General features: G+C 47.2%; 1 protein-coding gene across 5 annotated transcripts in view; it reads left to right on the top strand.

Annotated features, from left to right (window-relative positions):
- The window catches only part of NUP54 (nucleoporin 54), a 768,463-nt gene that overhangs the window by 525,495 nt on the left and 215,627 nt on the right, over positions 1–27,341 (top strand). For all 5 annotated transcript variants that reach the window (XM_069626313.1, XM_069626314.1, XM_069626312.1 and 2 more), the window contains one exon: positions 12,689–12,909. In XM_069626313.1, coding sequence (XP_069482414.1) covers positions 12,689–12,909 — 221 coding nt within the window. The remainder of the gene's footprint in view (positions 1–12,688; positions 12,910–27,341) is intronic.

Here is a 27,341-nt window from a genome sequence, read left to right as displayed (position 1 = left end):
AGAGAAAGGAAAAGAGGGGCAGAGAGAATTGAGAGGTGGGATGGGGTGAATATGCAGCAAAGCATGGTTCTAAACCTTATCCACTTGGCACAATAGGACACAGGGGTGTTAGGTGTAAGATCAAACAGATAGGATGGAAGCAACAGGTAAAAACGATGTTCACACAGTCTTGGGGGAATGGCACAGGAAGTGCAGCACAGCAATGCAGTAGTTGGTACCAGTGAGAATGAGATACAGTGGGTGAAGGCAGAATGCAGTGCAAGGGGCATCTGCAAAGGTGGATGACTTGGAAGGCAGCTGGAATCAGTACAGTTTTTAGGTAGCAATACTGGCGTGAATACATGATTATGGAAGGCACAGTCAGGAGGGCCGTTGAATAATACTACAATGCAGAGCATTTTACTGAGGATTCCGGCAATTGGGGCCAAAGCACGGCCGGGCATTGACGGGAACAGACAGGGGCCTTAGTAGTGGGGCCTTTGGAAGTAGGCCAGCCACCCTTCCGGCTCTGTGATTGGCCCAGGATAAATGGGGCTGAACCAATCCTAGGCCCTCCACAAGGGAACTTCAAGGCCCTCTGGTGCCTTGATGCGGTCCGCCATCTTGGAATGGCCTAAACAAAGGCAATTCAGCGAGGTGTGCTCCAGAAATGCATGCACACACAGTACAGATGGATGGCAAGGCAGTGAAGGGGGTCTCCTCTTCCAAAAATAAAATGATGCCCTCTGCCAGTCTTCATCTGAAAAGCACAGGCAGAAATTAACAGCCCAGGAGGGCTTACCTTGAAGTAACAGCTGCACTTTCCGTTCTCAGCAGGAGACGCGCATTGGATGGGGGCAGGCCCTGGAACCTTCCGCTCCCCTTCAGCCTTCGTAGCAGAGTGTTAGCAGGAAAGAGAAGGGATGGCACGCATGTTACGTAAAATGTATAATATAAAAAAGTTAAGAACAGCAACATTTCCAATTTGGTAATTCAAAAAGTAGTGCAAATGCATTGCAGTCGCCGGCAACTTCCCAGTTCAAGTGCATGAGAATATAAAATTACAACACATGAACATTTGCTGGCATTATGCGGTTTCATCAGCATTAGGATAAAAGTGTAAGTGCTTGAATATATCACATTGGCACTGACGGGTATTAGCTGGTCAATGAAAATAGTTTGGTTATGGTATGGGATAGTGCCTATACTTTGCAGACAATTGACCTGCTAATTCGTCAAAATGTCTAAACTCTTTATATCTGCATTAAGGACACTCCATGTAAACTGCAAATATAACACCAGATGTCAGAATAAATAGGGTATTCTGGGCTACAATTGACTTGATTCAAGATTATACTCCTACGTCCCACCCCCTTTCCTCCATTCTGTATCAGCGTCCCTCACTAGGGACGGGAATGGGACCTTTTTTCACCAGAAATACCACTTTCCCTTTACATTTATACATGCATGGGGGCGCGGCCCAGGGAAGCAAGCGCTCCCCTAACCTCCGCCAACTAGTGCCACAGCCCAGTCCTCTTTTCTGCCTCGACTGGAACAGACCGCATTCACCAGCGCTCCTGGGTGAGGCCTCAAGCCTCCTAATTCCATGTGTTTTCCCTAATCTTTTTTTTTTTTGGGTTGGGAACACCGTTGCCTTAATCCATCTACGGCGCATGTCGACCACGGCTGGCTTCAGCAGGTGCCCGTTGTGTGACGGTTTCTAGCCCACATCAGATCTGCACATGCTTTGCCTTCGGTGCCTTGGGGAAGACCATGGATGGGGAAGGCTGTTCGGCTTGCGACGCCCCACACCCCGATCCCTAAGAAACAGGTTGGCGCAGTGGAGAGAGTTGTTCTCCGGGATACCAACAGAGAGGATTAAGGAGTGCATACGCAGGAAGACCAAGAAGGCAAGCATACTCTTTTGAAAAGCACCCCGCAGGGGGCAATGCCTTTCCGGGGAAGCCTTCCAACGGGAGTGGTCAGTCAGACCCTCTCACTGGCAGCAAGGACACTGATGCTCTTGTAGCTACCGGCTCAGCGGCTGAGGGTTCTAAGGACCCTACCGATTCCACTGTCGAGGGGCTCTGGTACTGGGTAACGGGCTCTGGTACTGGGTAACATCCCGAGAAGCTTAGCTGTGCTACCGGGTTTACGCCTGAGGGGGTGAATACACGCAGCGCATACAGCACTACCAGCCTCATGGCTGAAGGCCAATTGCCTACGAGGCTCACGCCTGAGGTGCAGGGGTGGCAACGCATGCAGGCCGAGCCCAGGCCCATGTCATCCACAGCAGGTGCGGAAAGCACGCACAAAATAACGGCATGCGCAGAAAAGATGGTGCCCAGGACAGAAGCCTGTTAACATGTTGATGCGCAAAGGCGAGAGCCTGTGGTCAGGGCCCTTTGGGGGTCCTATGATTCCGGTAACGTGGTCCATGTACTACCAGACCTTCTCGGGTCAGCCAAGATACCAGGAGGCCATGTACTCGCAAGGAGTGAGCAGACCGCAGACCTTTACCCCACCTCAGCCTATACAAGACCGCACCCAGCCTGCTTACGAGGATTTTTTTTTTTTTTGGGACAAATTCTTGACCCTCCTGCGGTCCCCACCGATGGGGAACCTACTCGAGGGCAAAATCCAGGAGATGCTGCCTCACACAGACTCATCTAGTGCCTGCGCAGCCTTTACCTTCTCCACTGCATCTGCACCCCCAGCGTCTGGGCCATCTTCAGCTGCAGAACTAATACCGGCGGACCCAGGGGCTCCATCTAACACAGGTGACCAACAAGACACTGATGAGAAGCAGGAGACGCCTTCCTCTGTAAGAGCATTGCATGACGGGATTGCTGCGTTAGCAGACTATTTGGGCATTCCCCATCCACAAAGGGAGCTGCCGGAGTCCACGGTACTGGCCGAAGTGCTTACCATCAAAGCAGAATCCAGATCGAGCATAGCTTAGCAGAAGGATGTGGAGGCGCTTGTGAAAAAGAGATGGCTAGAGCCCCATTCCACTCAGTCGACAAAAGGTTGGACCCAAAGTTCAGGCATGTGGAGGCAGACACACTGTGCTTGTCAGTGCACCCCCAGCCACTGTCTTTATTCATTGCGGTGGCATCCATGAATGCCAAGCCCCATACCTCCACCATGAGCAACGCAACTTCAGCCTGGCTGGAGCAAGAAGAGAAAATGATCAAGGCCTACAGGAAAGTCTACTCCAACGCGGGACTTCACCTCAGGCAAGCCAATGCTGATGCCATCCTGGCAGCGGCTAACCAATGTCTGTGGCGAGAGATAACGGACTTCTTGCCGGTTATCCCGGCTGATAAGTAAGCCTCTTTCAAGGCGGGACTCGCAGAGGTGAAACTTGTAGCACAGGACATCATGGAGTCCACGGTGGCGCACATAGATACTGCGAGCAGGGCTATCTGTGTGGCAGCGCACATGAGAAAGAAGTCATGGCTCAAGGCAACCAGATTCAATCCCGATGTCAAGGACAGGATCCTAGACCTACCCTTTGAGGGCAGTGACTGTTCCACTCCTCCACTGACGAGGAACTTCATAAAAAGAAGAGCAGCTCACAGATAGCCAAGTCCCTGGCAATTCTTGTCAAGCCAGTGACGAAGACCTTTTCTTTTCTCAGGGCCACTCTCGATAGGATAGAGGCTGATCTTTTGGTGGTTTCTGGGGCCAGGAAACCTGTCACCCAGCCAGTACAGGCGAAAACACCAGAAGTCTTCTCCCCCTCTGTCATCTGCCGCGAACCGCAAAAAAGCAGGGTCTGCTCTTTTCAGGTCCACAGCACTGCGTTCGGGAGCTGGCTGACCCTGCACAGTCAAGCTTGCCGCTCACGCAGACTCATGGGTGATTTTGGTGGTCTCCTCAGGCTTCCGACTTCCCCCTCCCCCTACTATCCCTGCTCCCACAGATCCCACCATCCTTCACCCTAATAAAAAGGACCAGCGAGGTTCAACAATTTAAAACCGCTGACGCGTCAAAGGGGGCCGACTTATGGCGCTGGTGGGCGGGGTTAGGGGAGCGCATGCTGCCTGGGCCACACCCCTGTGCGCGTATACTTTTAAAGGGGAAGTGTTGTTTTTCTGTTGAAAAACGGTCCCGTCCTCCTCGAGGGACACCCATACAGGATGGAGGAAAGGGGACTATGGACTAGGAGTACATAGTAACTCCTGTGAGTAACCCTTAATTACTCTCTAAAACCCCATCTGCAGGCCTCCTAGCTTAGACTATCAATAAATCATCCATTGAAGATCTGCCATGACAAACAGAAATGACCGATCTACCAAATAATACGTGTGGGGGGGAAACACTAAAACAATTAATATGCATGCCAAGAAAAACATGGTGTAGGCATTGCTAAGAAAATATTTTCTGGAATATTGCTGATGCCCTACTAGAAGCAAATGTTATGTACCAACATTGTACAAAAAAGGGGAGTTTGACAGTGCTGCTTACAGGCCCAGAAATCCTGCTAAGGCAACACATGTCAAAGTAAATCCAGAAAAAAACATAAGTGAAGATTAGAGACCAGGAAAGAACAACAAAACTATTCAGAAATACAACAAATTAATTCTGCGGAAACATGTTAGACCCTAAATGGTCTAAGAAACTCATAAGCTGAAACAGGAGAAAGTCGATGTTTGCTGAGCAATTATCAAAAGCAGTATGGCAATCCAGCATTCATGTTCCCAGAAATGTATACAAGTCCTCATCCAAGTTATGGCCTTTTGTTTTTTTGGTCTCAAAATCCAAGATAGATTTGGTTTATAACTGGTGCAACTGTAATTTGGAATTTCCCTCATCTGGGTGTTTGATATTGTAGATCCCCAAAAATCAGAAACCTGCTTTCTGCCATCTTTATCCTGGGAATGTTAAGCCATTGGGGTAAGATAGATATGCATTTTTGATTACGCATCCTACAACACATTAGAGCAATTTCCATTTTCCAATGGTACTGCCAACATACCATTTATCGCACGGACAAGTCCATACATAAACAGATTCAGTATTGGTTGCAATTCAGCAGGACTTCTTGTCCATGTATATTGTGTTTGTAGCTTGATCTGCTAATGGCATATTGGTAGGCTTTAAAGCATTTGCAAAACCCTCTAGGGCAAACAGCCATCCAAGTATTCCCTTGATTCGATTTCTGTGAATGCATATAACTGAATACTAGACAGTCTTTGAGCGATGTTGATTTGCGAAAGGTAGTGATAACTCTTTTCCAATTTCGGATTCCAAGTTCTCGTCTAGTTTAAGTACATGCCAATGCCGGTGCAGGATATGTCTAATATAACATGAATGCACACTATAAATAAGGATTATCGGAATGCTTAATTTTGCTCAGTTTCCATTGAATTAGCCATGGATAGCAATAATGTGTGTCTATTGAGGTTTTGTGCTTTTATAGAGGCTCGTTCTATTACTTATTTGGGATACTGCTGTCTCATAAAGTTCTGTGCTGTAATTCTACTTGCTTGGTCAAAGGATTCAATTCTAGAGCAGTTTTGTCTGATTTTTATAAACTCTCTGTAGGGAATATTTGAGTCAGTTGATAATTGCTGTTAGTAATGAATAGTGCATTTGAACTTGTAGGTTTTCTGTAGAGTTCAGTAATTGGTTCTCCAGTATCTTGTTTGATCATTACATCCAAAAAGATTGTATAATCTCAACTGCGTTTGTGAACTTCAAGTGTAACTGATTTACGTTTAGTATCTTCACAAACTCATTCCCTTGCCATATAATAAAAAGATGTCATTTAAACGCAGCCAGAGAATAATTTTGTCAGTGTATTTGGTGTTCTCCTGCCCACAAAACACATTTCCCCCACCAGCCTGTAGTTTAGTTTACATAGGAAGGGGGCAAAGGTGGTGCCCATGGCTGTGCATTGAAGTTGTGTAAAGTACTTGGCTAAGAGAAAAGTATTGTTTGTCAAACAAAGAGCAATCATTTCAATAATCACGATTCTGTATTCTAGATAGTTCAATGATCTTGCGTTTAAAAAGTATTGACAAGCTCTTTTACCGTGTTCGTGTTTGATCGATGAGTATACAGAGACGACATCCAGTGTGGCCAGCATAAATTCAGGTTCCCAAGCAATACCGGTGATCTTGCTAAGAAATATTGTATGTCTCGACATGAATATCTACAAGGTCTCATCCAAATATTTGGAAGTATTTTGTAGTAGAGCGCCATTCAGTGTGATAATTGGCCTTCCTGGTGTTTTTTTTTCATACTTTTGTGGACTTTCGGTATGAAGTATATGGTGGGTATAATGGAGAATTTGGGATGCAGGTAATTGCACTCATCCTCATCAAGAATGCTCAGATTTCCCCACTTACTTAGGAAATTGGTACATTTTGTATTCATGTCTATTGACTGGTCTGCTTCCAATTTTGTAGAACAATCTCTGCACAGCAACTGTTGTGCCTCCCGAATTTAGCCAGTTCCTTTCATTATGGCAATGTTGATACCCTTATCAGGTGCTTTGATGCAATTTGGTATATTCTGGAGATCTTTCAAAATTTTAATTTTTTAATTTCTTGTCAAATTACTTTTGTCATGGCAATTCATTGTCCTTATTTTTTGGAGCTTGCGTATCACCAGATCCTGGAACGCTTCGATATGGCCTCCTGGCTGGAAAACGGGGCCACATCTCGGTTTGTTTTTTAATTTACTTTTTTGGGCCATTCTTTATTGATATTTAAATCTTCCGTATTAATGGGAGGAACAGGATCACCAATCTCTATGCCGGATTCTAGATGTACTAGATCTACTAGCATATGCATGTCTTTTATGACGACCTCTGTTCGTCCTCCCAATGATGTACTTTGATGTTCAGGTGGATTGACAGCAAAAACCTTCTTCAAACAGATCTTGCACATGTATTTGTCGAAGTCCATTCTGGTTTGCGCATCGTCATAATGTGCTGTCGGACAGAAATTGAGGCCGTACTTCAGAACTTTGGCTTGTTTAATGGTTAAAATATGAGAGGATAAGTTGATTATGCTCATATCTTTTTCCTTGTGTGTTACTTCCCCATCCGTTTGGCAGCGCGTGTTGAGATCTCTGATCCGTTGACGTGCTGGGTCCTTTGTCCTCGCCTGGTTTTCTTTTTCCTCTCTGGCTTGGAGCCCTGCCTCGACCTCTTACTGCAGCTAATTAAGTTTTTTTTTCTCAGGGAGTCGAAATGATGTGCAAAAGTATAGAAACAACCCTTATCGTAATCTTCTTTGTCTCTAGGAAAGTTTGTTTCCTTAATTTCATGTAATCTTCAATGGATTTTAAGCCATCCATCCATCCATCTGGTTTTGCAAAGTCTTAACGATGCACAAGAACAAATGGAGAAGGAAAAAAAGGTGTGGCTATGCACCAGGTATTTGCAACACAGGATCAGGCTCCTATATTGTCCCATTAATACTTAAGTCCATAAACAATTCAAAAAGATTCTGAATCCTCTGCTATTGGCCCTGTTTTTTTTTTTGCAGCTTCCCTCCGAGTCCATCACAGATTTCATGTCTCCCAAGTGAAACCTATATAAACCTATATATCGTGCTCCCAGCATCCTGCTTTCAGCAGACGCTTTTCTCCCCAAACCTGCGTTCGTTTATGGGACACTTGAAGAGATTGAGGCCTTCCATAAAACTCAAGAGGTCACATGTTATATAACCTGTCTCATGTAAGGGCTACTGCATGGTGAAATGCTATGCCAGGTACATGACCCTTTCTCTATGCTTCAATCCTTTTCCCGTCATTATCCATAGAAGCTTGGGGGACCAAGGAGCAGGTTGTCGTGATCTGGCGCTCACTGCCCTTCTATGCACGCTGTTGGTCGGTGTTTTGCCCACTGCGGAGGTTATCTACTACATATGCTAAAGCGGTCCTGGTCCCTATGTCGGTTTAGACCAGTCTACTGCAACATTTGCCATATGTAAGGCAGAGTGTGCTAAGCTTGCAGCCATAAACAGGTGCTTTCTCTATAGTTGGGAGCACTGCGATGCTTTGCTTTTTCCCAGTGCGCTTGTGCCAACGTCTATAGCTATGCCTTGCAGTCTGGTGTCCTTTATTTCTTTGATGGGGCTTCCAGCATTGGTCAGTCATCTTCCTATTTTTCCTTTTGACTGTTCACCTATCTCGTTGGTGCTTCCCTGCTGGCCTCTTTCCACTTTCAAAGTGCTGATCCCTGTTCAGCTCCTTTATCTGTACTCCTTCGCCCTGCCTCCTGGTCCTGCCCTGCGCTTCTTTATTTTGTTTTTGTAGGCCTTCAGTCTTTTTCCTTCTAAGTTCTGTCCCACTGTTCTGCTCAAATCCTGTAGCATCTCCACTGGTAAACTGGCTGACGGGACAAGACGCCCTTCGCTCCAAGTCTGGTACCACAAAGTAAGATTTCTGCTTCAACGTTTCCTTGACACTTTCGGTATAAAGGAGAGTGAGCAACGCAGAGAGGGCGGAAACGGGTAGAGCCAAGTACCAAGGAGTGAAGCTAACCTTTACGGTGGATGGAACTTTGAATTACAATATAGATAAATGGTTTGTTGAGGAACAAAGCTTTATTTTCAAAGTTGAGTGAATAATTGCAATTTAAAGAAACACACACTGCATGTTGGGAAACTAAGTCTTGGGTCCTCTAACAAATTGTGATGGAGCTGGTGTAAAGAGCTGCTTGTTATGAAACTGAGTGACCAGTCCCCAGCATGCAGACAAATTAGTACTAAGCAACCAACTTAGTCCTAAGCCCAAACTGAACTGAGATGCTTTCATTATAGTGAACTAGAGTTTGAGTTCAGAGGTAGAGCTTATGCCACAAAGCAGTAGTTATTTAGTCTATTTCTCTAATAAAGGGTGGGGCCCATGTCCTTTAAGGTTCATAGCATTTTAAACTGAATCCAGCTACCTACCGGAAGCCAGTGCAACTGATTGTGAAAAGGAGGGAATATTTAAAGCCTTTTGTCTGGTGAGCCAGGACTAACACATTCTTCACCCTACCAAATGTCAAATCAAGAATGCAGGATAGCTAAGGTACAGAGTAGCAGTCATCCAGTCTGCTTGCAACAGTGGCAATGGCGTCAGTCTTCTGTATTCCAGGGCGGAGGAAAGGTTGGAAATTCTTTGCAGGACCATTTTGAATGCACAGATCCTCCACGAACCATGGAATTCAACTGCAGGATCAGGAATAAGGTTGTGGCAAACCTAAACCCCAAGCTTCTTTACTCAGTGTGCTGGTGAAGGCAGAGACCCAATATGACAGTAGGCCCAAAGGAGGATTCCAACTGGTTATTGGGGCTCCCAACCACCAGAACCTGTCTTGTCAGAAATAAGTTGAAGCCAGTTGCTATTCATCCATTCATGCATAGCCAACAAGCACCTCTGAAGTAGTGTCGCAGGACACTGAGCCAAAATAAAGGTGGAGGAGGAACTGGGTATTGTCACTGTGAGAAAATAGTTGTATGCCAAAGGACAGGATAGGACAGAACAGTGGTTAAGCATAGATGTTAAAAAGGTTCCCTACTGGTGCCTACCATGTGAAATTATTCAAATTCATTTAGGGTACAGGAAGGGCTCCCAAATTGTTCGGTCAGGCATTGATATCAGTTATTTGCAAAGAGGGGAAAGATCCCAAGCAGTGCATGTCCTACAGACTGGTCTCCTTGCTCAATGTGTACACAAATAGCTTTACAAGAATGATGGCCTCCAGATTTGAACACATTATGCCTACACTGGCCCTCCTGAATGAAGTAGGTTTCATCCCAGGCTGATGGGGAGCAGATACGTTAAGGAAAATGTCAACTTTAATATATTTGGCAAGAGGAAATTGGGTAAACCTGATGCTCCTCAACCTGGATGCAGAGAACGCATTTAATAGGGCAGATTGGGGGTTGCTGTATGCAGTTTTAGGTTGATTTGATTTCGGTAATAGGGTCCTTAATGGGATTAGGGCATTATATATGGACCCAAGGTCACTGGTGGCACTAAACACAAAGATCTCTAAGCAGTTCGGATTGCGGAGAGGAACGAGGCACGGTTGCCCATTATTGCAGCAACTGTTCGTCCTATCGCTAGAACTGCTTGCAGAAAAGATGAAGTATCCTCATATACAAAGTATATGGGCAGGGGACAGGGAATTTAAACTAGGTATGTATGCAGATGATATTCTGTTTTTCCTAAAGAATTTGCACACCTTGGTCTCTGCAGTGTTTGTGACTTTTGGGGAGTATGGTGCCCTGTCGGTCTTTAAAATAAAAAGTAGATCTTTCCATTTGATGGAGAACCAGAGAGGAATGTCGCTGACCCACAGCTCCTTGCATTAGAGGTCCACAGGGAGAGTATACAATATTTGAGGGTGGTGGTGGTAACTAGGTCATTGGAGAAACTTTGGAGCAAACCTTCCCCCATTGTTTGAGAGATTAAGGGATATGGACTCCTGGGGCAGGCACATTCTCTCCTTGATGAGAAGGTTTAATGTGCTGAAAAGTAAACTACTGTCTTGGGTCCATTACTTATTTCAGATGCTGCCAATTGGGTTACCGGAACTGCTGCTGAAAGAGACTAGAGGTGGGATATGTGTTTTCTTTGGCAGGGTAAGAAACGGAATCCTTATGATACATTAATCCTTCCCAAGGCAATGGGCCTGGGTGTAGGGGTGAGGATAGGATTACCTGACTTGGGTTGTTAATATATAGCAGCGCAGTTGAAGGCGCTGGCTCCCCACTTGTGGACAGATCATGAGAAACAATGGGTATATTTGGAAGAATTCCTGCTGAAGCCTGTCACGGTTGGGGAATGGCTTTGGGTACCGAAAGGAAACATTCCAAAGAGACATGGGGAACATGGCCTTCTAGAGCTGATAACGGACATTTGGAGGAAGCAACCAGCGATGAGAGAGGTCACCACATGGCTGACCCCGCTGAGTCAGATCTGGGCTGCACCTGTACGGTATGAACTTCCAGACCCATTGAGATTTCAATATTTGTTCTAGGCAGGGCTGGAACGGAGTGGACAACTTTGGGTGAAGGGGCAATATCTCTATACAGGACCTAGAAACTTGTCTCTATCAGTGAACATTACAGATGAAGGGAGTCTTAACTGCGGATAAGTGGAAGTCTGAAATCTAAAGGCGCCCTTCCCCCGACGGAGAAAAAAGGATGCAGGTGTCCTGGTATAGATCATGAGAGTTAGAGTGGTCTTATAGAAAGCAGGACCCTATGCTAGTGTTATTTGATTTAGAGGACAACGAGGCGGCTTGGGGGTTGGAGATCCCTTCCACATATGGACCACATCACGTTATTAGCCGCCAGGGCATGCTCAGCGACCACCTGCAAAAAAGCGAATATTGACCAAATGTAAGGCAATGGGTGTCAAAGGCTTAAAAGCTATACAAAATGGAAAATATTATAATGCTACTACATGGAGGAGGGTTCTCCAGGAATGGTCGATATTTAAAAAAAAATACAGTAGAAGGACGAGTTGGTACTCTCAAATGGTGGATAACCCCTTGAAGAGGGGCTAATGGTATCAGTGACCTCTCAGATACTCCTGCCCAGTCTTGCAAATGATGGCTCATTTCTAGGTACAGTGGAATTGGGAGTATGCCCTTAGTTTAGGCCTGACTAGTATGCTGTTGAATGTTAAACTATATTTTGTTATTTATTTGCAGCCAGGGATGTGGGTAAAAAAGGGGTGGGGTGAAATTTTCAAAAATGTGGATGTGAATTTTGTGTATATTTGTGTACACTTATTATTATGGAAAATGTAATAAAAAGGAATAAAAAAAAGGTTCCCTGTGGATACCTGCATGTAACTTAATGAGCTTGCACATGCTAATTTGTGCCGTCAATCTGGAACGATTGAAGCAAAGATAATGCAAAGGTGGGGTCACAGCCCTATCCCATCCTTGGATAAGAAGTTGGTGGTCAGACTTGAAAGCAGCCTAAAGTAGCATTAGGGCCAGCACAAATTGGGCCCCTTGCAGGGGGAGCACCCTGCTTGGTGGGCGAGAGAAGGAAGTTGGCCTCAAAATCATGTATTTGATGTGAGATTTGCAATTTAAAGGAGTAGAGAAAAGGCATCAAATTGGAGGCGTTGTTGTCAATGACTAGATTCCTCAGCAAATGGATAGTTGTGTGTTGGTTAAGTACTCCTAACCAGACCTGGAATTGAAAGATATTTCTTTTCTACTCAAATTTTGTTATGTCAGAAACGAAATCCTCAGACAAGACCTAAATCAAAAACATCTTGATTGTAGAAGAGCTACAACAGTAGCAGCTTCATAGTCTCGATTGTTGACAGATCTACGAAGAGTATTCCTGACCAAATCCCTTTCTTATGTAAAAAGTAATGTTTAACCTGGATATGCGAGCCTCTTATTTGTTTAATTTTTGTTTGTCCTAGTCAGTCTACAACATTCTCACTAGCTGTGGATCCGAATGAAATGCATCTTTAAAATGATATACTATTTAGGTCTTTGCGTTGGGGAGATCAGAGTAACTGAACTAAATTGGCATGAAAATATATAGCTTGTATTCTAATTTGAATTCTATGAAAAAGAGCTGCGGGTTGATTTAACCCCCAAATGCTTGGTGGTTTGCCTCTCATCATGTTGGAAGCCTGCGCCTTCAAGTAATTTGTCAACTTCTTCACTTTGCAAGATTGTGTTAATTTTAAATCCCTTTTTTATGTTTCCTTTTACGTTAAGGTACCTTATTCAGCCAACTTGGTGGTTTTCCTGCCCACTCCAATCAGCTTATAAACACAGCAAGTGCCTTGTCGGCTCCTACGTTATTGGGAGATGAGAGAGATGCTATTCTAGCAAAATGGAACCAGCTGCAGGCCTTCTGGGGAACAGGAAAAGGGTACTTCAACAACAACATCCCTCCAGTGGACTTCACACAGGAAAACCCCTTTTGCAGGTTTAAGGTAAGGTGTTTTTTCTTTAATTGAACAAATGTTTTTTTTTAATGGGAGCCTCACAACCTTTGAATCCTGATGTTAGAGTTCACTTATCTAAGATCATTTTGCATTCCACATGCCTTTTGTTATTTGGTTCTCAATAACAGCAATACTCCCATTTCAAATGTTTATCACTTGTTTGTAGGTTAGGGTAAACCATTTATTTTTAAGTTTATTGAGATTTTCAACACAAGCCAAAGATCAATACAAGTAGATATTAGGGACATATCCAAATAGTGTACATTTCAACCAATGTTCCCCCCCCACCAACTTGTGCGTAGAACATTTGAGACATTTTTCCCCTCCCACTCTCCTCCCCCCACTGAAAAGTGCTTCCTCTTGCAATAAAAAATGTGATTAATTCTGAAGGTTCTGATTAGTGCACAGTGCTAACATTTTACAAACAACAATAGGCTTGGTTGCCTCCATATATCCTTTTCGAGGCAATCATAACGGTCTCTTCCTATAGTACATTTAGCATTTTTTCGCTAGCTAGGTGGGCAACATTGTCCAATCCTCTTTCTTTCAGACGGCATACAGTCTCAGGCATGAATTTACTCACAAAGTCTCCCCACAATAGATCACATTGCATAGATTTCGCGTGTAGGGTCGCAGTGATTTTTTACATTACACATGTTCAAGGCGACGTTGACCCATTCACTGTTGCTCAGCGAACTCTTGGATTTCGACTTCATTACCACGGCGGCGCGTGCCTCTAGCAAGTGCGGGGCTGCCAGACCCTTGATCCTTCTCCATTCCTCTTCACATCTTTCGAACCCAAATAAAATAAGGAGAGGGTCTGCTATTCTTTGAATTCCATCGAGATATCTGATCCACCCCAGGACCATGTCCCAATAAACTCTGATCCGGGGGCAGCTCCACCACATGTGCCAGTAGTTTGCATTTTCTCTGCATTCACGCCAACATAGTGGGCTCATTGACTGAAACATCTGGGAGTCTGCACGGGTCATATTGCCACCTGTGTAATAATTTGATTGCGTCAAGCTTATATTGGCTAGATATCGAGACCTGGGAGGCAGCCCTGCACATTTTCCCCCACATGCTCAGGTACATTTCATCACCGAGGTGTCTCTCCCATTCTTCAAGTGCAAAGTGGATCCCCTCCCAGCCTCAATCAGTTCCCTATAAATGGCGGATATCAAACCCTTCATTTCCGTTCTGGAGTTTAACAACAACTTCTCGAATGGGGGTAGGTCTCTACTGATACTATCTTTCCACTTATCCCTTGTCAGAATACGTTTTTAGCTGCAGGAACTGAAAGACAGATAGGGGGCCCAACCCCAGAACTTCTCTAATTCCGAAATTGTGATGGAGCCGCCCCTCCACAGCTGGCCTACTCTCTCCAGCCCAGCCTCATATTAGGGCTGGAATCTCTCCAAGTTGGGAATGTTGTCTTTGATGCCTGGGGCCCATAGGTGGCTCAGGGGGGAAAGCCACAAAGCTTTCTTTTGCATGTCACTCCTTTCCCTCCATATTTCTCATATGGTCCCCAGTATCGGGTGATCCCTTAGTCTCCGTAACAATTTGTTTCTCGGTACCCAAAGCCATTCGGAGACAGTTGCTGGGGCTAAATAGTGGTGCTTTATGGTGACCCATTGGGGTTCATTATAATTCCTTAGATGGGGAATCAGGATTCGTAATTGGGCAGCTTTGTAGTATTTCCTCAGGTCTGGCAATTCCACCCCCCACCCCTTATCTTTGGGTAACGTTAGGGTCTCATGGGCAATCCTTGCCTTCTTCCACTGCCAGAGGAACCTCAACATAGCTCTTTTAACTTCCTCAAAGAAGTGCTTCAGCATTCGAATAGGGTACATCTGAAACAGGTTAAGGAATCGGGGGAGTCATACCATTTTAACCACATTCAGCCTTCCCAACCATGATATCGTAAGCTTCTCCCATCTAGCCATCTCAGCGTGAAATCTCAAGAGGAGGGAGGGGGAAATTGGCTTCATATAGTTTAATGTCCTTCTTGACATATATTCCTAGGTATTTCAACATGACATGTTCCACCGTAAGACCCAGTGGGGAGAACCTTTCTATGCCTGCTTGTGTGATTTCATGCAGGGGGAACAGATTTGACTTAGCCTGATTTATTTTGAAGCCTGAGAGCTCCCCATATTCTTCAATTAAGTGGATTGCTCGGGGTATGTATGATGTGGGGTTCGAAATGTGTAAGAGTAGGTCGTCGGCATATAAAGCCACCTTGCATTCGTTCCCTCCCAATCGGAGTCCCTCTACCTCAGTTTCTGGGCTGGGGGCTCTAATAAGAGGGCGAAGAGTATCGCTGAAAGTGAACATCCCGGTCGCGTTCCCCTGCCCAACTCAAACCAGTGGGAGTATTCCCCGTTAACGAAGACCGATGCTTTGGGGGATGTATACACCGCTTGGATCCTGCTTCTAAATTTTGAGCCTATACCTACCGTTCGGAGGACTCGCATCAGAAAGCCCCATTCGACCCTGTTGAAGGCCTTCTCTGCATCAACCGATAGGAGGGCAGGGTCATTGGCCATTTTTCGGCACTCATTAATCAGGTGAGGGTCTTCCGCATGGTGTCGCCCCCCCTGCCTGCCCAGTATGAAACTGCCTTGGTTGGCATGTATCAGGTGAGGCAGGAGTGTCTCTAGTCTGGCAGCGAGGACTCTGGTGTAAATCTTAGCATCAATATTAAAGAGATATGGGGCGATAAGAACCACACTGCTTGGGGTCTCACCCCTCTTTATGAATCACCGAAACAAACGCTCGGGCAACGGTGTCAGGGGCTCTCCCAGTGTCAAGAATCTCGTTGAATTCAAAAATGAAAGGTAGAAGAGGGGAGAGATAGGATTTGTAAAACCCAGCGGTGTAACCATCCTCCCCAGGGGCTTTTCTGAGTGATACCGTCTTGACTGCATTTTTGATTTCCTCTTCTGTTATCGGGGCCTCTAGGTCGAGGGATTCATCGTATGAGTGTTTCGGCATCTCAACAGAAGCCAAATACCCCTCTGTTCCTGGCAGACTGGGGTCTACCTCTGATCTGTACAAGGTCTCGTAAAAAGCAAAAGCTTCGGGGATATCTCCACTCGTTGCCCTTTGGGGACTCCTCCCTCTCTATTTCCACAACCCTACGTTCCGCCTATTTTTCTCTTAATCTGGTGGCCAACAGTGCATCTGCCATGTCCCCTTTTTCGTAAAACTTCTGTTTCAGAAGCTGCCGCGTACAGACTATTTGCCCCTCCTCGAGTCGGAGCTCTTCCCTCTTCCGTTTTGCCTCTAAAATATTGTCAGCCCTTCCCTCTAAGAGACATATCTCTTTCCTAAGTTTGCTTTCTACCCAGGCTCTTTCCCTCTTCTTGTTTTAACATTCTCTGATTAGAACATCCCGCCATGTTGCCTTCCCCTCTTTCCACAGTCGTCTTGGAGATCTACCCTGTATTGTTTGTCTTAAAGTATTCATTAATCTCGTTTTCCATCTCCGTCTTAAAGACCAGATCTTCCCAAAGAGATTTATTGCACCTCCATCAACGCCCTCCCCCCCAACCCGTTTGTAGGGAAGTTGTCCCAGTGCATGTCGACCGTGACCATGTCATGGTCAGACGAGAAAACTGGGACCATCTCTGAACTGGTCATTGCGTCATTTAGTTCCTCAGACAGGTGTGTATATATAGTTGATCCTAGTAAACGTATTGTCGGGGGCATAATAGAAGGTGTAACCCATTTCCTCGGGATGGAGCCCCCTCCATGCATCTCGCAGCCTGTATATTTCCATCATGTCCGCAACCCCTGTGCGGCCCCTATCGGCTGGCTCCCTTGCATCGGGGTTACCTGCTCTCCTGTTCAACCCACGATTGGCCCATAAATTGAAGTCACCTCCAAGGAGGACATGACCCATTGCTTCCAACATACTTTTGGGAATTGTCTTAATAAGGCATCGGGACTGTCCCGAGTTGGGGGAGTACACTGTAGCAAACGTGATGGTTACCACCTTTATAGCGCCTACCACAAGCAGTGCTCGTCCCTCTATATCCACCCATATCTTGGTGACCGTGAAGTCTAGTCCCTTTCTAATGAGTATACTAACTCCCCCCTGCCTCAGAGGCCCCGAACCCCAATACTTTGTCCCCATTCCCACACATAGAATCTTTCGCTCCTCCTTATGGGCGTATTTAGTTTCTTTTTTAGAGCAGGACGTCAAGTCCTGCTCTGCGGAATTCCTTACATACCAGGGATCTTTTGGTTGGAGAGTTGAGTCCTTTGACATTTAGTGTTCCTACCCTGAGGAGACCTCTCGTCTTTGAGTCTTAATTACCTGCCATTTCTTCTTACGTATGTCAAGTGACCCCTCAATGGGGATCAGCAACCTAGCGAACCGTGAGACAACATCACATGCACCAATCTGTAACCTAATGAGGATTCTGTTCCTACCCCTTCACCCCTCCCTCCCCCTGCTTCCCCTTCCTACCCTCTTTCCCCCCCACTCCTTTCCCCTGTGTTGGCGTCCAATCAAACTCAGTTGAAGGGACTGTGTCAGTACCGGACTACAGGTGGAGACCGTTACCTCACGGTCCCCTGCATAAAATAACCACAATAACGTTTGATCTGCAGTTTCTTGTTTCTCTCTCCCCCCCCCCACCCCGAACCCCCCTTTCTCTGAACAAACCTTTAACACCTTCAGGAATGAAAACTTGCTCCGCATACGAGTCCAGTCTCAATAACTCACTCATTTACCCCTCGGCTAGGGACGACCAAGTAGATGGAAGCATCCCCGTGCCGAAACCAGTCGGAATCGGGGCAGGGAAGGTCCCGGCCAGCAATCTACGGCCGCCCGGCACTCCCCTGGCATCGAAGGCATACGAAATCCAGGTGGCAGGGGAGAACCACTGCAGCAAGATCGTTGTCTCAGGCGTGCCCTCATGGCGATGCTGATCTATGAGCGCTAAAGCCCCTTTGACGTTGAGTAGTATGAGAGGTTTATTAGATTATCAACGGAGGCCAGTTTTCGCCCTATGGCGAGGTATTTCCTCTTTGGAATTTCCTTGATCCCTTGACACGCCTCCTCCTTGGCCCTTGAATGTGCCACTGTCTTCCACTTTGTCCCTCTCCCCCTTGGTCTCTCCCCTCTTCACGGGTGACAAGTGATTCTGATATGCAGTTCTTGATGTCTTTCAGACCACAGCCATTCTTTCTTTCCTTCATGCTCGAATGAGAGGGCAAATGGGTAGCCCCACCTATAGCGTATTCCGCGTTCTTTCATCCATTTTGTAAGAGGGCTGCATGTTTGCCTCAGGGTGAGGGTTAGGGAGGATAGGTCCTGAAAGATCGTGATTCGTGCTTCACCAAGGGTGACCGACCCACTATGTTTGGCCTTCTCCAAGACTCTGGCCCTGTCCTGATAGTTCTGGAAATGGGCAAGGACCGACCTAGGTCCACTTTTTGGACCCCCAGCTCTAAGTATTTTCTCCGTCTTTGGTTCATCGATTGCTTCGTCCTCAAATAATAGCTTGACTATGTCATGGAGCGTCTTATTGAGGTCCCTCTCCAACTCACCTTCATGCTCCGGGATGCCTCTCACGATTTTCCAAATCGTCCATCTTAAGATAGACCTCTTCCTCTCTTTCTTTTATTTCCGCAATTCTGTGTTCCATTTGTGTCTTGAGGGCATCTAGAGAGGTTTGATTATTTTTGACCCCTTCGAGTCTCTTCGATCTTATCCATCCGTTGCGTAATCTTGTCGATTTTCCCACCTATATTGGCCCCCATGTTCTTCATTTCGTTCAGCAGGGCCGCGACATCTCCTTTGGTAGCCGCCGCTTCGGTTCCAGAGGTATCCATATTACGTCCTGGGGAGCCCCAAGAGCAGGAGGGTGCGGGGGAGTAAGCAAACTTGGCTAGTTTTCAACTTTATGTCCATGTACTTATAGACCGGTTCTCCAATATAAACTGAGTTCATTACTGTGCGTTAGGGAATACAATTCTTGTGCAGTTTGATGGGGTGATACCTTCTTTGATTTACGTTGTGTTACAACGCCAACCAGTTTTTGCCGGGCTCACTCTCAAACCTGTGGTTCACATCATTCCCATGGTATAGACGATCTGCTCATCTAAGCGGGAGCCTGATTAACTCCCTTTCTGCAGGAACGGAATTGGAAAGAGGGCACACGCCTCATCTGTGAGGGCCCAACCCTTCCACTGCAAACACAGACCCAGTTCAGATCGCCCAATGGTAGTTTTATTGAGGGTGGGTATACCACTAGTAAAGGGAGGTGATGGTCAGAATCTCTGAGTCGTATAGAGAATCACATTGGTAGGCTTGCTGGGTATGTTCTGGGCATAGCCTATATTGTAAGCCTGCTTAGATATTCCTGCCTTACGCCACACTGATGTCTCCAGTTGTGAGAGTTATTCCACTGATATTGACTCTCATGTAGTGGCAGTCATGGGTCAGAGGATTCCCATGGGGAAGGAGCCTAGTCTTCCTGGGTAGTGGTCTTTGTGGTTCTGTTGTCATGGGACTTGGGCCCCTCAGCCAGTGGGCTTTTAGTTTCCACATGAGGGTGGGTTTTTTCGCTATCTTTCAGGGACAGTCATGGTCTCACCGTACTATAGTGCCTGCTGTATTTCGGCTATGTGCTGCAGGAAAGCCCCTGGTGCTTTCAACCCTTTGTGGTATGCAAGATACTTCCAGGAGTCTACGTTGGCGTAGACTCAGATGCTATAAGGGCCAGGATTCAGGGGACTTCATTCCAGGAATACGTCCAAGCATGCATCCGGTATCAATGGACACTAATAATTTGTTCGGGCCTTGCCACTCAATGGTGCACACCAGTAGTGTATTACTTGAAGCCCCAGGCACAGACTTCCTTCATACCTGTATTCCTTTGAGGGAGCGTGGTGCTTGTTTTGGCTCCAGTCATCGACAGGCCAGGGAGCCTTTTAAACGCCTCCTTTTGTTGGTATGACTCGCAAGGCTTTGGGGGGCATGGGGGGTCAATGTGTGTCGCAGGGTGAGTCAGCTCCGCAGTTCGGGGCTTTCGTTATACCGAGTCGGGTTCTAACGAAGAGCTGTTAAGAATAGCGGCGTGGGCTGGCCTCGATCCGTATTGGGGTCTCCACAGGCGGTATCTTAGGGCAGGCTTCCAGTGTCTGAACTGCCACGCATTCTCAGACAGGTATCAGTGTGTAGGGTAGGTTGTCTCCCATCTGTCTGCTCGGATCAGGTGAAAGGTGTTACACAGCAAACACTATATCAGTAATAGTAAAAGCAATCACTTAAGGATATGGTATTAGACTATATGGGCTGTGCCCAAAAGAAGTCGAGACAATATTAACTTAGTCATGGTGTGTAGAGATTCGGGGGCCCAAGGCCCACGCTCGATCAACGCACTGCACCAGCGCAAGTGTCACGACCCTCGCTGAAAACCCCCTCTGGCAAACCCATTGGCCAGGTTGAGTCAGGACTCGGGCCTCTAGAGCCTGACGTCCTCTTCAAAAGCCCTCATGGGGCCAGTCCTGGCGCCTATGGCGCCATGCTCATACACCATGAAAAAAAATGTGCTTGTGAACTACTTTATTGTATTGTCAGCCAACATGGAGGCATCCACATAGCTTGGTTCCTAAGAACCAAGCTACGCGGTCTAGTGTTTTGGGTGTGGTAGCCTAGGGACTACTTTACCTGGACTATTTTGTTGGGGCTATTTAAACCACACCCGAGCAAGACAACACGCTTCGCGTTACTTTGCAGCTTGCAACGCGACGCTCACCGTGTCCTGCTATTCCCTCGAACCTCGGAGAAGCAGAACCTGCAAGGAGACAAATGGAACATCATTAGCAGCAGCATCTTACCTGCAGTATTCATCTTTAAACACACGCAGCGACTCAGAACAGCTTCCTCGAATCTGCACGCCTCCCGGACAGAACACCTGAAAGAGGAAGATAGAGGCGACATTAAAGAAAGCAGTAGAGACATTTACAAATTACTAACTGCTCAAAAGGCTTACCTGGCACCACTCCGGACATTCCACTCACGCTGAAGAACACCGCGACCTACAAGGAAGGAAAACACAGGTTAGCAAAGGCAAGACTTCGCAGCGCTGCGCATATCGCTTACTTACCGCATCATAGCACTCTTAATGCACCATCATTTACCAGAGGGGCTCAACCAAGCCAGTTCGCCGCGCTGAAGCTCTGCATACCTAAGGGAGGAAAAAAGAGACATTTTAAACAAAGAAAGGCATGCAGGATAGCAACAAAACTAAAGAACAGCAATCAGACCTAACTGAACAATATCAAATGGGCCGGTGTCAGTGAAGTAACTGGACCGCACTCGCCCATGAAAGACAACGCGTCCCTGCAAAGAAGGCAGGACGGAGAGCACACCTAATTGTACCACAAGGTGAGGAGAGGGCGCCAGAGGGACTGAAATCATACGGGGGTGGAGGGAGGATACTTACCCCTGTCGGTCAGTCTTAAACACAGTCCCTGTATTTTCAGGCAGAACCTTCCCCGCAGACCACATCAGGGCAAAGCTGAGAAGCATACCAGCGAGTAGCCCGGCTGGGTGGCGTCCCTGTGGATACCAGGTGAGCGTAACAGCGAGTCCTCCCCGCAGTAAGTCGCCTCCCTCAGGCAAATGTCTGTAGCCGCACCAACTGGAGGAAGAGGCTGGAGCGAGGCCCCGCCAGAGCTGATGGGGCCTGCCGGTTTACTGACCGTGCTCTGTTGGGGCGTTGCATCAAGGTTGCGCCCATTTGCCCTCGATATTCCTTTACATAATGCCACGAGGACTGCGGCGCTGCTTTGGGGCTCACTTTGCGGCCACTGTCCCAGCTTCAGGCTTCTTCAGAAGGCGCGGGTTCCCTTCCTGGTCTTCACGATTCACGACTGGGCCCTGCTCTGCACTTGCGAGTGTCCCTGTACCTTCGCTTTTGATACCTTCTGTCGTGCGAGGCCGCCGCAGGAACACATTTCTTTTACAGTCTGTTTCTTGATGAATTCCACACTAGTTTTCTCTGGGTTTTCACTCATCTGGGGGGGAGATGTTCAGACAGCAGTCATGAGTAGCTTTTCCAGGGGCTGGGGGGGTCTATAAGTGGGGGCTCAAGCCACTTGTGGGACCTATGGGGGCAGAGCTCACACGGAGACTGTAGTCATCCGTGCACACCCTGGTGGGCGATCTCAAATCTTTTAACAAAATTAAATGTATACTCCACACAGGAGATGCATTTTTCTGTTCTCGCTTTCAAGTATTTTCCTCTGTAGTACAAATTTAATGTCAACTATTCAAGTACTCTTTAAATGATTATACTTCTCTGTCCTGTCCACTTTCCTCGGTTTGGGTGAGCTAGTTAGGGAATAGGACCCCAGCCATTTGTACTGCAAATTGAGCATTTTCTCCTTTAAAATTACAGGCTCAAGCACTTACTGTTAAAATGGAGTTCTACAATCAGGCCTGATGGACACATTTTAGGAGGACCGCCCTAGTTATGGTGAACAGGGGATTCAGAGTTTAGCCAAAACCCAATCAAGGATGCAACGGAGAGCAATCAAGGCTTAGCCTCCGGAGAGTGAGAGTGGGGTCACTGAGTCCACCCAGAATAGCACACAATTTAATTTATATAGTCGTTAAAAAATATGTATTTATGCCTTTAGAACACAGTGAATCATAAAACTTTCAGGTAGTAATATCACACAATACTCTATACTACAAATCTATACAATCGCCATTAGCTTAACTTAATAGACATCATCAAATACCTAATCAAGTAATGCAGGTAAGTAATAATGAATTAGGCCTTTTGGCCACAAGTCAAAGTCCAACACATTCTTTCTCACAGGTATGAGTTCTCTTTAAAAAAGGATGCAATGGGCTTGTGGTGGTCATTAGTTTCAAACTAATTGTTATATAACAATTTACCAAAAGATCGGTACGCTCTTCTAGACCCAGTACTAACCCAGGGCCAAGATAACCTGACCCAATTGTGGGTGGGGGGAGACGGGAGACAAAGGGACTTGTTCCCAATGTTATACTGGGGAATACCCAGAGGATTTGGGGGCGTGCAGGGGTTATTGACGGGCACAATTACGCATATTCCCCTCATCCCCCAAGTCTTCCCCATTCCCAACTCTGTCATGATGGATCATCTGGGTGTGGCTGGAAGCTTGATCTTCCGCCCTTTGTTCCGGTGAGAGGTGCTCGTGGTTGCTGGTTCGAGGATTCTTCGGTTGTGTGCAACTGAAAGATGCAATCCCTGTTGGCGAGGAAATGCAGAATCCAACGAAGCAGACCTCTTCTGGACACTTCACAGGATGGAGGAAGGAGAGTTCTAGCAACTATCAGTTTGTAAGCGACGATAGGCATCCTTCCAGTTCGGGGGTCACAGCTGCTGCTCCATCACAGGTTCCCCTGAAGATAGGATGCTGGAATGCTGCAAGCTGATCTGTTCCATGCTTGAACACAGAACAGCGAAGTTTCTGGGGAAGCAGCCCACGAGAGAGAAGGTCCGTCCACCCGGCAGTCCAAGGACACTTCCGAAAGCTCTGAACGGCTGGATCCCCGAAGGCATCAAGATTAGTTGTTCCCACTAGTCAAAGGGCTGAAGCACCACTCGGGGTCTTCAGGCAAAGGACCAGGGCTCACTGGGCCAGACACTGGAGTGGATTCTGGGCCACTTCAGACAGTCTATGGGTCAGCAACGGTCTGCTCTTCTTTAAGGGATTCTGGACTCCAACGTAGATCCGAAAAATAGTTTCAGAACTCCTCTTACTCAAAATTGAAGCTGGATGCAAGCCCATGCTCTCCAATTGTAATGATCTGCAACGTTTAAACAGCCAGTAGTTGTCCAATCGGGGACAACTACTGGTTTCACATCTACCCCAGTAGCAGACTTTCTAGCACCAGTGATGTGGACTGGGACTAGATGGGTATCTTCTCCCCCCCCCCTCGCATGCTCGCACTCGCACACACTCGCACGCACTCGCGCTCTCTCTCTCTCTCTCTCTCTCTCTCTCTCTCTCTCTCTCTCTCTCTCTCTTTCTCTCTCTTAGGCATGCACACGCTTGCACTCACTCACTCTCTCTCTCTCGCAGGCACGCACACGCTTGCACTCTCTCTCTCTCTCTCTCTCTCTCTCTCTCTCTCTCTCTCTCTCTCTCTCTCTCTCTCTCTCTCTCTCTCGCAGACACGCACACGCTTGCACTCTCTTTCTCACTCCCGCAGGCACGCACACGCTTGCACTCACTCTCTCTCTCCCTGGCAAGTGCATGGCCTTATAAGGACAGTCCTGACCTGAGAAGGTCAAGCTACAATATGGCCAAAGAACAAGCGAAGATGTCATGGCACAGCCGTTTTACGGCACTAGCCATGCTTAGTAGCCCTACATGGTGAATGTGAACACCAAAAAGAATGCAAAAATTGTAAAAATGTAACTGCTGCTACCAGCTTGTCTTCAGGCACATATAAAGTAACCAAAAATCCAATGTGTAAAAAGGTAGAGGGGATACAAAAGTATCCCCATTCGCTGTGATGGGATTTTATATTTTCATCCTATCCCTCAAGCTCTGGAATCAGACCTTCACCTGACTGGCTGTCAAACTCTGATAACTGGTTCCCACCCGAGAGGGGTGCTTTTACACAGATTGTCTCAGCCATTGTGGTTCCATACCCAGGGTATTGATGGGGTCCTCATTCCAATACTCGCCATGGTGAAGGTAGGCAGCACTTTCCCACATATGTCAGACTCCACCCCCCCAACCCCTGTTATTAACACCAAAAAAAATTCAAACTTCACCTATCCAGCAGTGCGAAGCATGCTAGGACTTCCCTGTTTACGTTCCATTCTACCCGGGCGGTAGCCTGGTCTCCTGGCGCCCAACAGACGGGCACTATTAGTAACCCTTTTGTGGTACTACATGTAGCAGCCCCTCTACCGGGTTTCTGTGGGTACAACAGACTGCTCCTTCTATTTTACCTATTATACTGCTTCCATACTTCTTATAAGCAATGTTCTCTATATGGCCGAAAATATATCCCTTCTTTGCTCAGCCTATCTATACATCCTAAAGCAAACTAAGCATGGGGAAGCACGACAATTTAGTAGCACTTATTCACGTTTGTTGCTTCAGCTCTGTAGCCTCTGGGATCTGCGCTCCGTCCATCCAATTTTGTGCCTCCATCGGGGTTTGGAAGAATAGTATCGTGCTCTTGTGGAGTACCTTCAACTTCCCTGGGTACAATAACATATACTTCAGGTCCGCCTTCCTGAGTCTTGCTTTTGTTGCAATCTATTGGGCTCTTCTCTTACCTCAAAAGTGTAGTCTGGATATATGGAGATCTTTGACAAGGCCCTTTGTATCGTCCCCCAGCTCTTGGGAATGCCAGAATCTTGTTGTGATCCTTATAGTTGAGGACCTTCGCTATCATAGGACTGGGCATGGCTCCAGGTGGTGGCTTCCTGGTGAGGGAGCGGTGCGCTCTTTCTATCGTAAATCCCTGCGTTCGTTCGTTCGTTCGTTCGCCCTCTCCTATCTCTTCTATAGGCAAGTTTTCAGTGTACGTATTGGGGCCTTGAACCCTCTGTCCCTTCAGGCAACCCCACGATTCTTATGATGTTCCGTCTTGCCTGACCTTCTGCTTCCTCCGCCCTATCCTCCAGTAGTTTGACCTTCTGCAAGAGGATGTCGATGTCCTTCGCTGTCTGTACTCTGACCGTCGTGTTCTCTTTGACTTGCTCGTACATCCTGCCTTAAGAGTCCCACATGGATGCCTGCTGCATCTATTTTAGCTTCTAGTGTCTCTTGTAACTCTGCAATGGCCTCCAAAATCTGCTGGTTTCCCAACTGCACTGTCTTCCAAGGGCGATGTTTTTTACTTATTTAGTGCCCCTCTGTCTCCTCCCTCCTTGGGTGCTTGTCCTTTCATGTAGGTCACCATTGTAGTCTGCTTGTTCTTTTTGTTATTCTTGCTCGCCATCTTGCACCACTTGCTTGACTTTACGTAGGGCCTCTGGCGTCTGGCTCCTCCACGAGAATCCTGTGAGCTGTTGTGTTTTTGTACTGACTTGTCTGTACTTCTCTTGACTTGGTCACACCTGTTCTGCTCCTGCAGAGTGTATGTTCGCCCTTGTCGCAGGCTTTTGCCACAGATATGTGGGCACATGCTTCCACTTCTGGGTTAGGCTGTAGGCGATTTCCCTTGCTGTCTTCCGTTAATTGAGACTTGTGTTGGTTTGCTGCTCTGTGACGAAGTAGTACTATGCTTGTTGCACCTCTGCCTGTCTTAGCTGGTAATGTAACATGCCAGTCAGGCCCTTTGTCGCATCACCTCCTAGATCTTCCAGGTCCAGGGGCTTCGGCTCCCACTATACTGGAGCGCTGTCTTCCTTGTATATACCATCTATTATTAAAAGTCCACATTTTTGGCGGAGTTGTGCCGTCCGCACCTCTGGCGTGAATTGTCCTTGCTGCTTTCTCTTGTCCAACCCACCGTGCAGCGGCAGCCCAGAGGGGTAGTGTCCCTTCTGGTTTCACTCACTGAGCCCTTACTTATCTTGATATTGCGACATATCATCTGCTACTACCTCTGTGCCGCTCACAGTAGGGCCCTTAGTTCTCTCTGTACTGTTGTGACAGTGTTCTGGGGCGGCTCTTAACACAGCATACGTGTTCTTAGTGCGGCGTTTGATGACTGGAGTTCCAGCTTGAGCGCATGTACTGCCTGCTTCTATCTTGCCCCAAACTTTGTTAGGTTGTGCAGATGTTTCTACCGCCGAGAGGCATTGCCTCTCACGGAATACGATTTCTTGTCTCTGCTCAACAGCCAACCCTGCTGCATCGGCGTATGGCCGGCCTGGTGCTGTTTCTTCCCTTTGTCTTCCAGTACTTGCTGCCCTTTACTTCATTCTCCCCTATGCGCTGTGCTTGTGGGCTACTCGCAGCTACCACAGTAGCCCCTCTACTGGGCTGTTCTGTCATGGAGCCCGTCAGGGAACGAATGGTGTACCCCTTTCTGGGAAGCGCCACCCCTCCCACCACACCTGGATAGAACTCAGGGCAGCGCCGCACAGGAGCTTTAGGGACGACAGGAGGGAGCCCTCTTGTCCTCCATATGTTGCCACAGTCGCGCAGGCCCCTTACACCCTCCACCCCCTTACCGCTATACAGTGTCCCGGTCTCTCCCTGCAGCTTCTCCTCTTGTCACCTGCCCCCAGCCTTAGCTGCACCTCCTTGCTGCCCACCTGCTGTCATTACACATCTCCAGTTCTTTGAGTGCCCCTACTGTAATGGTGCACCAGCTGTAGGTGTCTGGCGAGATTAGTGTTTTGCTGATCTTTCACCTCCAGCCACTGCGCTTGCGGCAGCCGTCTCTTGCTGTCCTCGGTGGAGCGTCCATCGCCTCGCGGCTGCCC

This window comes from Ambystoma mexicanum, chromosome 6p, assembly GCF_040938575.1.
Source record: "Ambystoma mexicanum isolate Mex_15411 chromosome 6p, UKY_AmexF1_1, whole genome shotgun sequence".
In the NCBI taxonomy this organism is placed as follows: domain Eukaryota; kingdom Metazoa; phylum Chordata; class Amphibia; order Caudata; family Ambystomatidae; genus Ambystoma; species Ambystoma mexicanum.
Note: the sequence above shows the minus strand (reverse complement) of the source record. Positions and strands in the feature narration are given on the sequence as shown.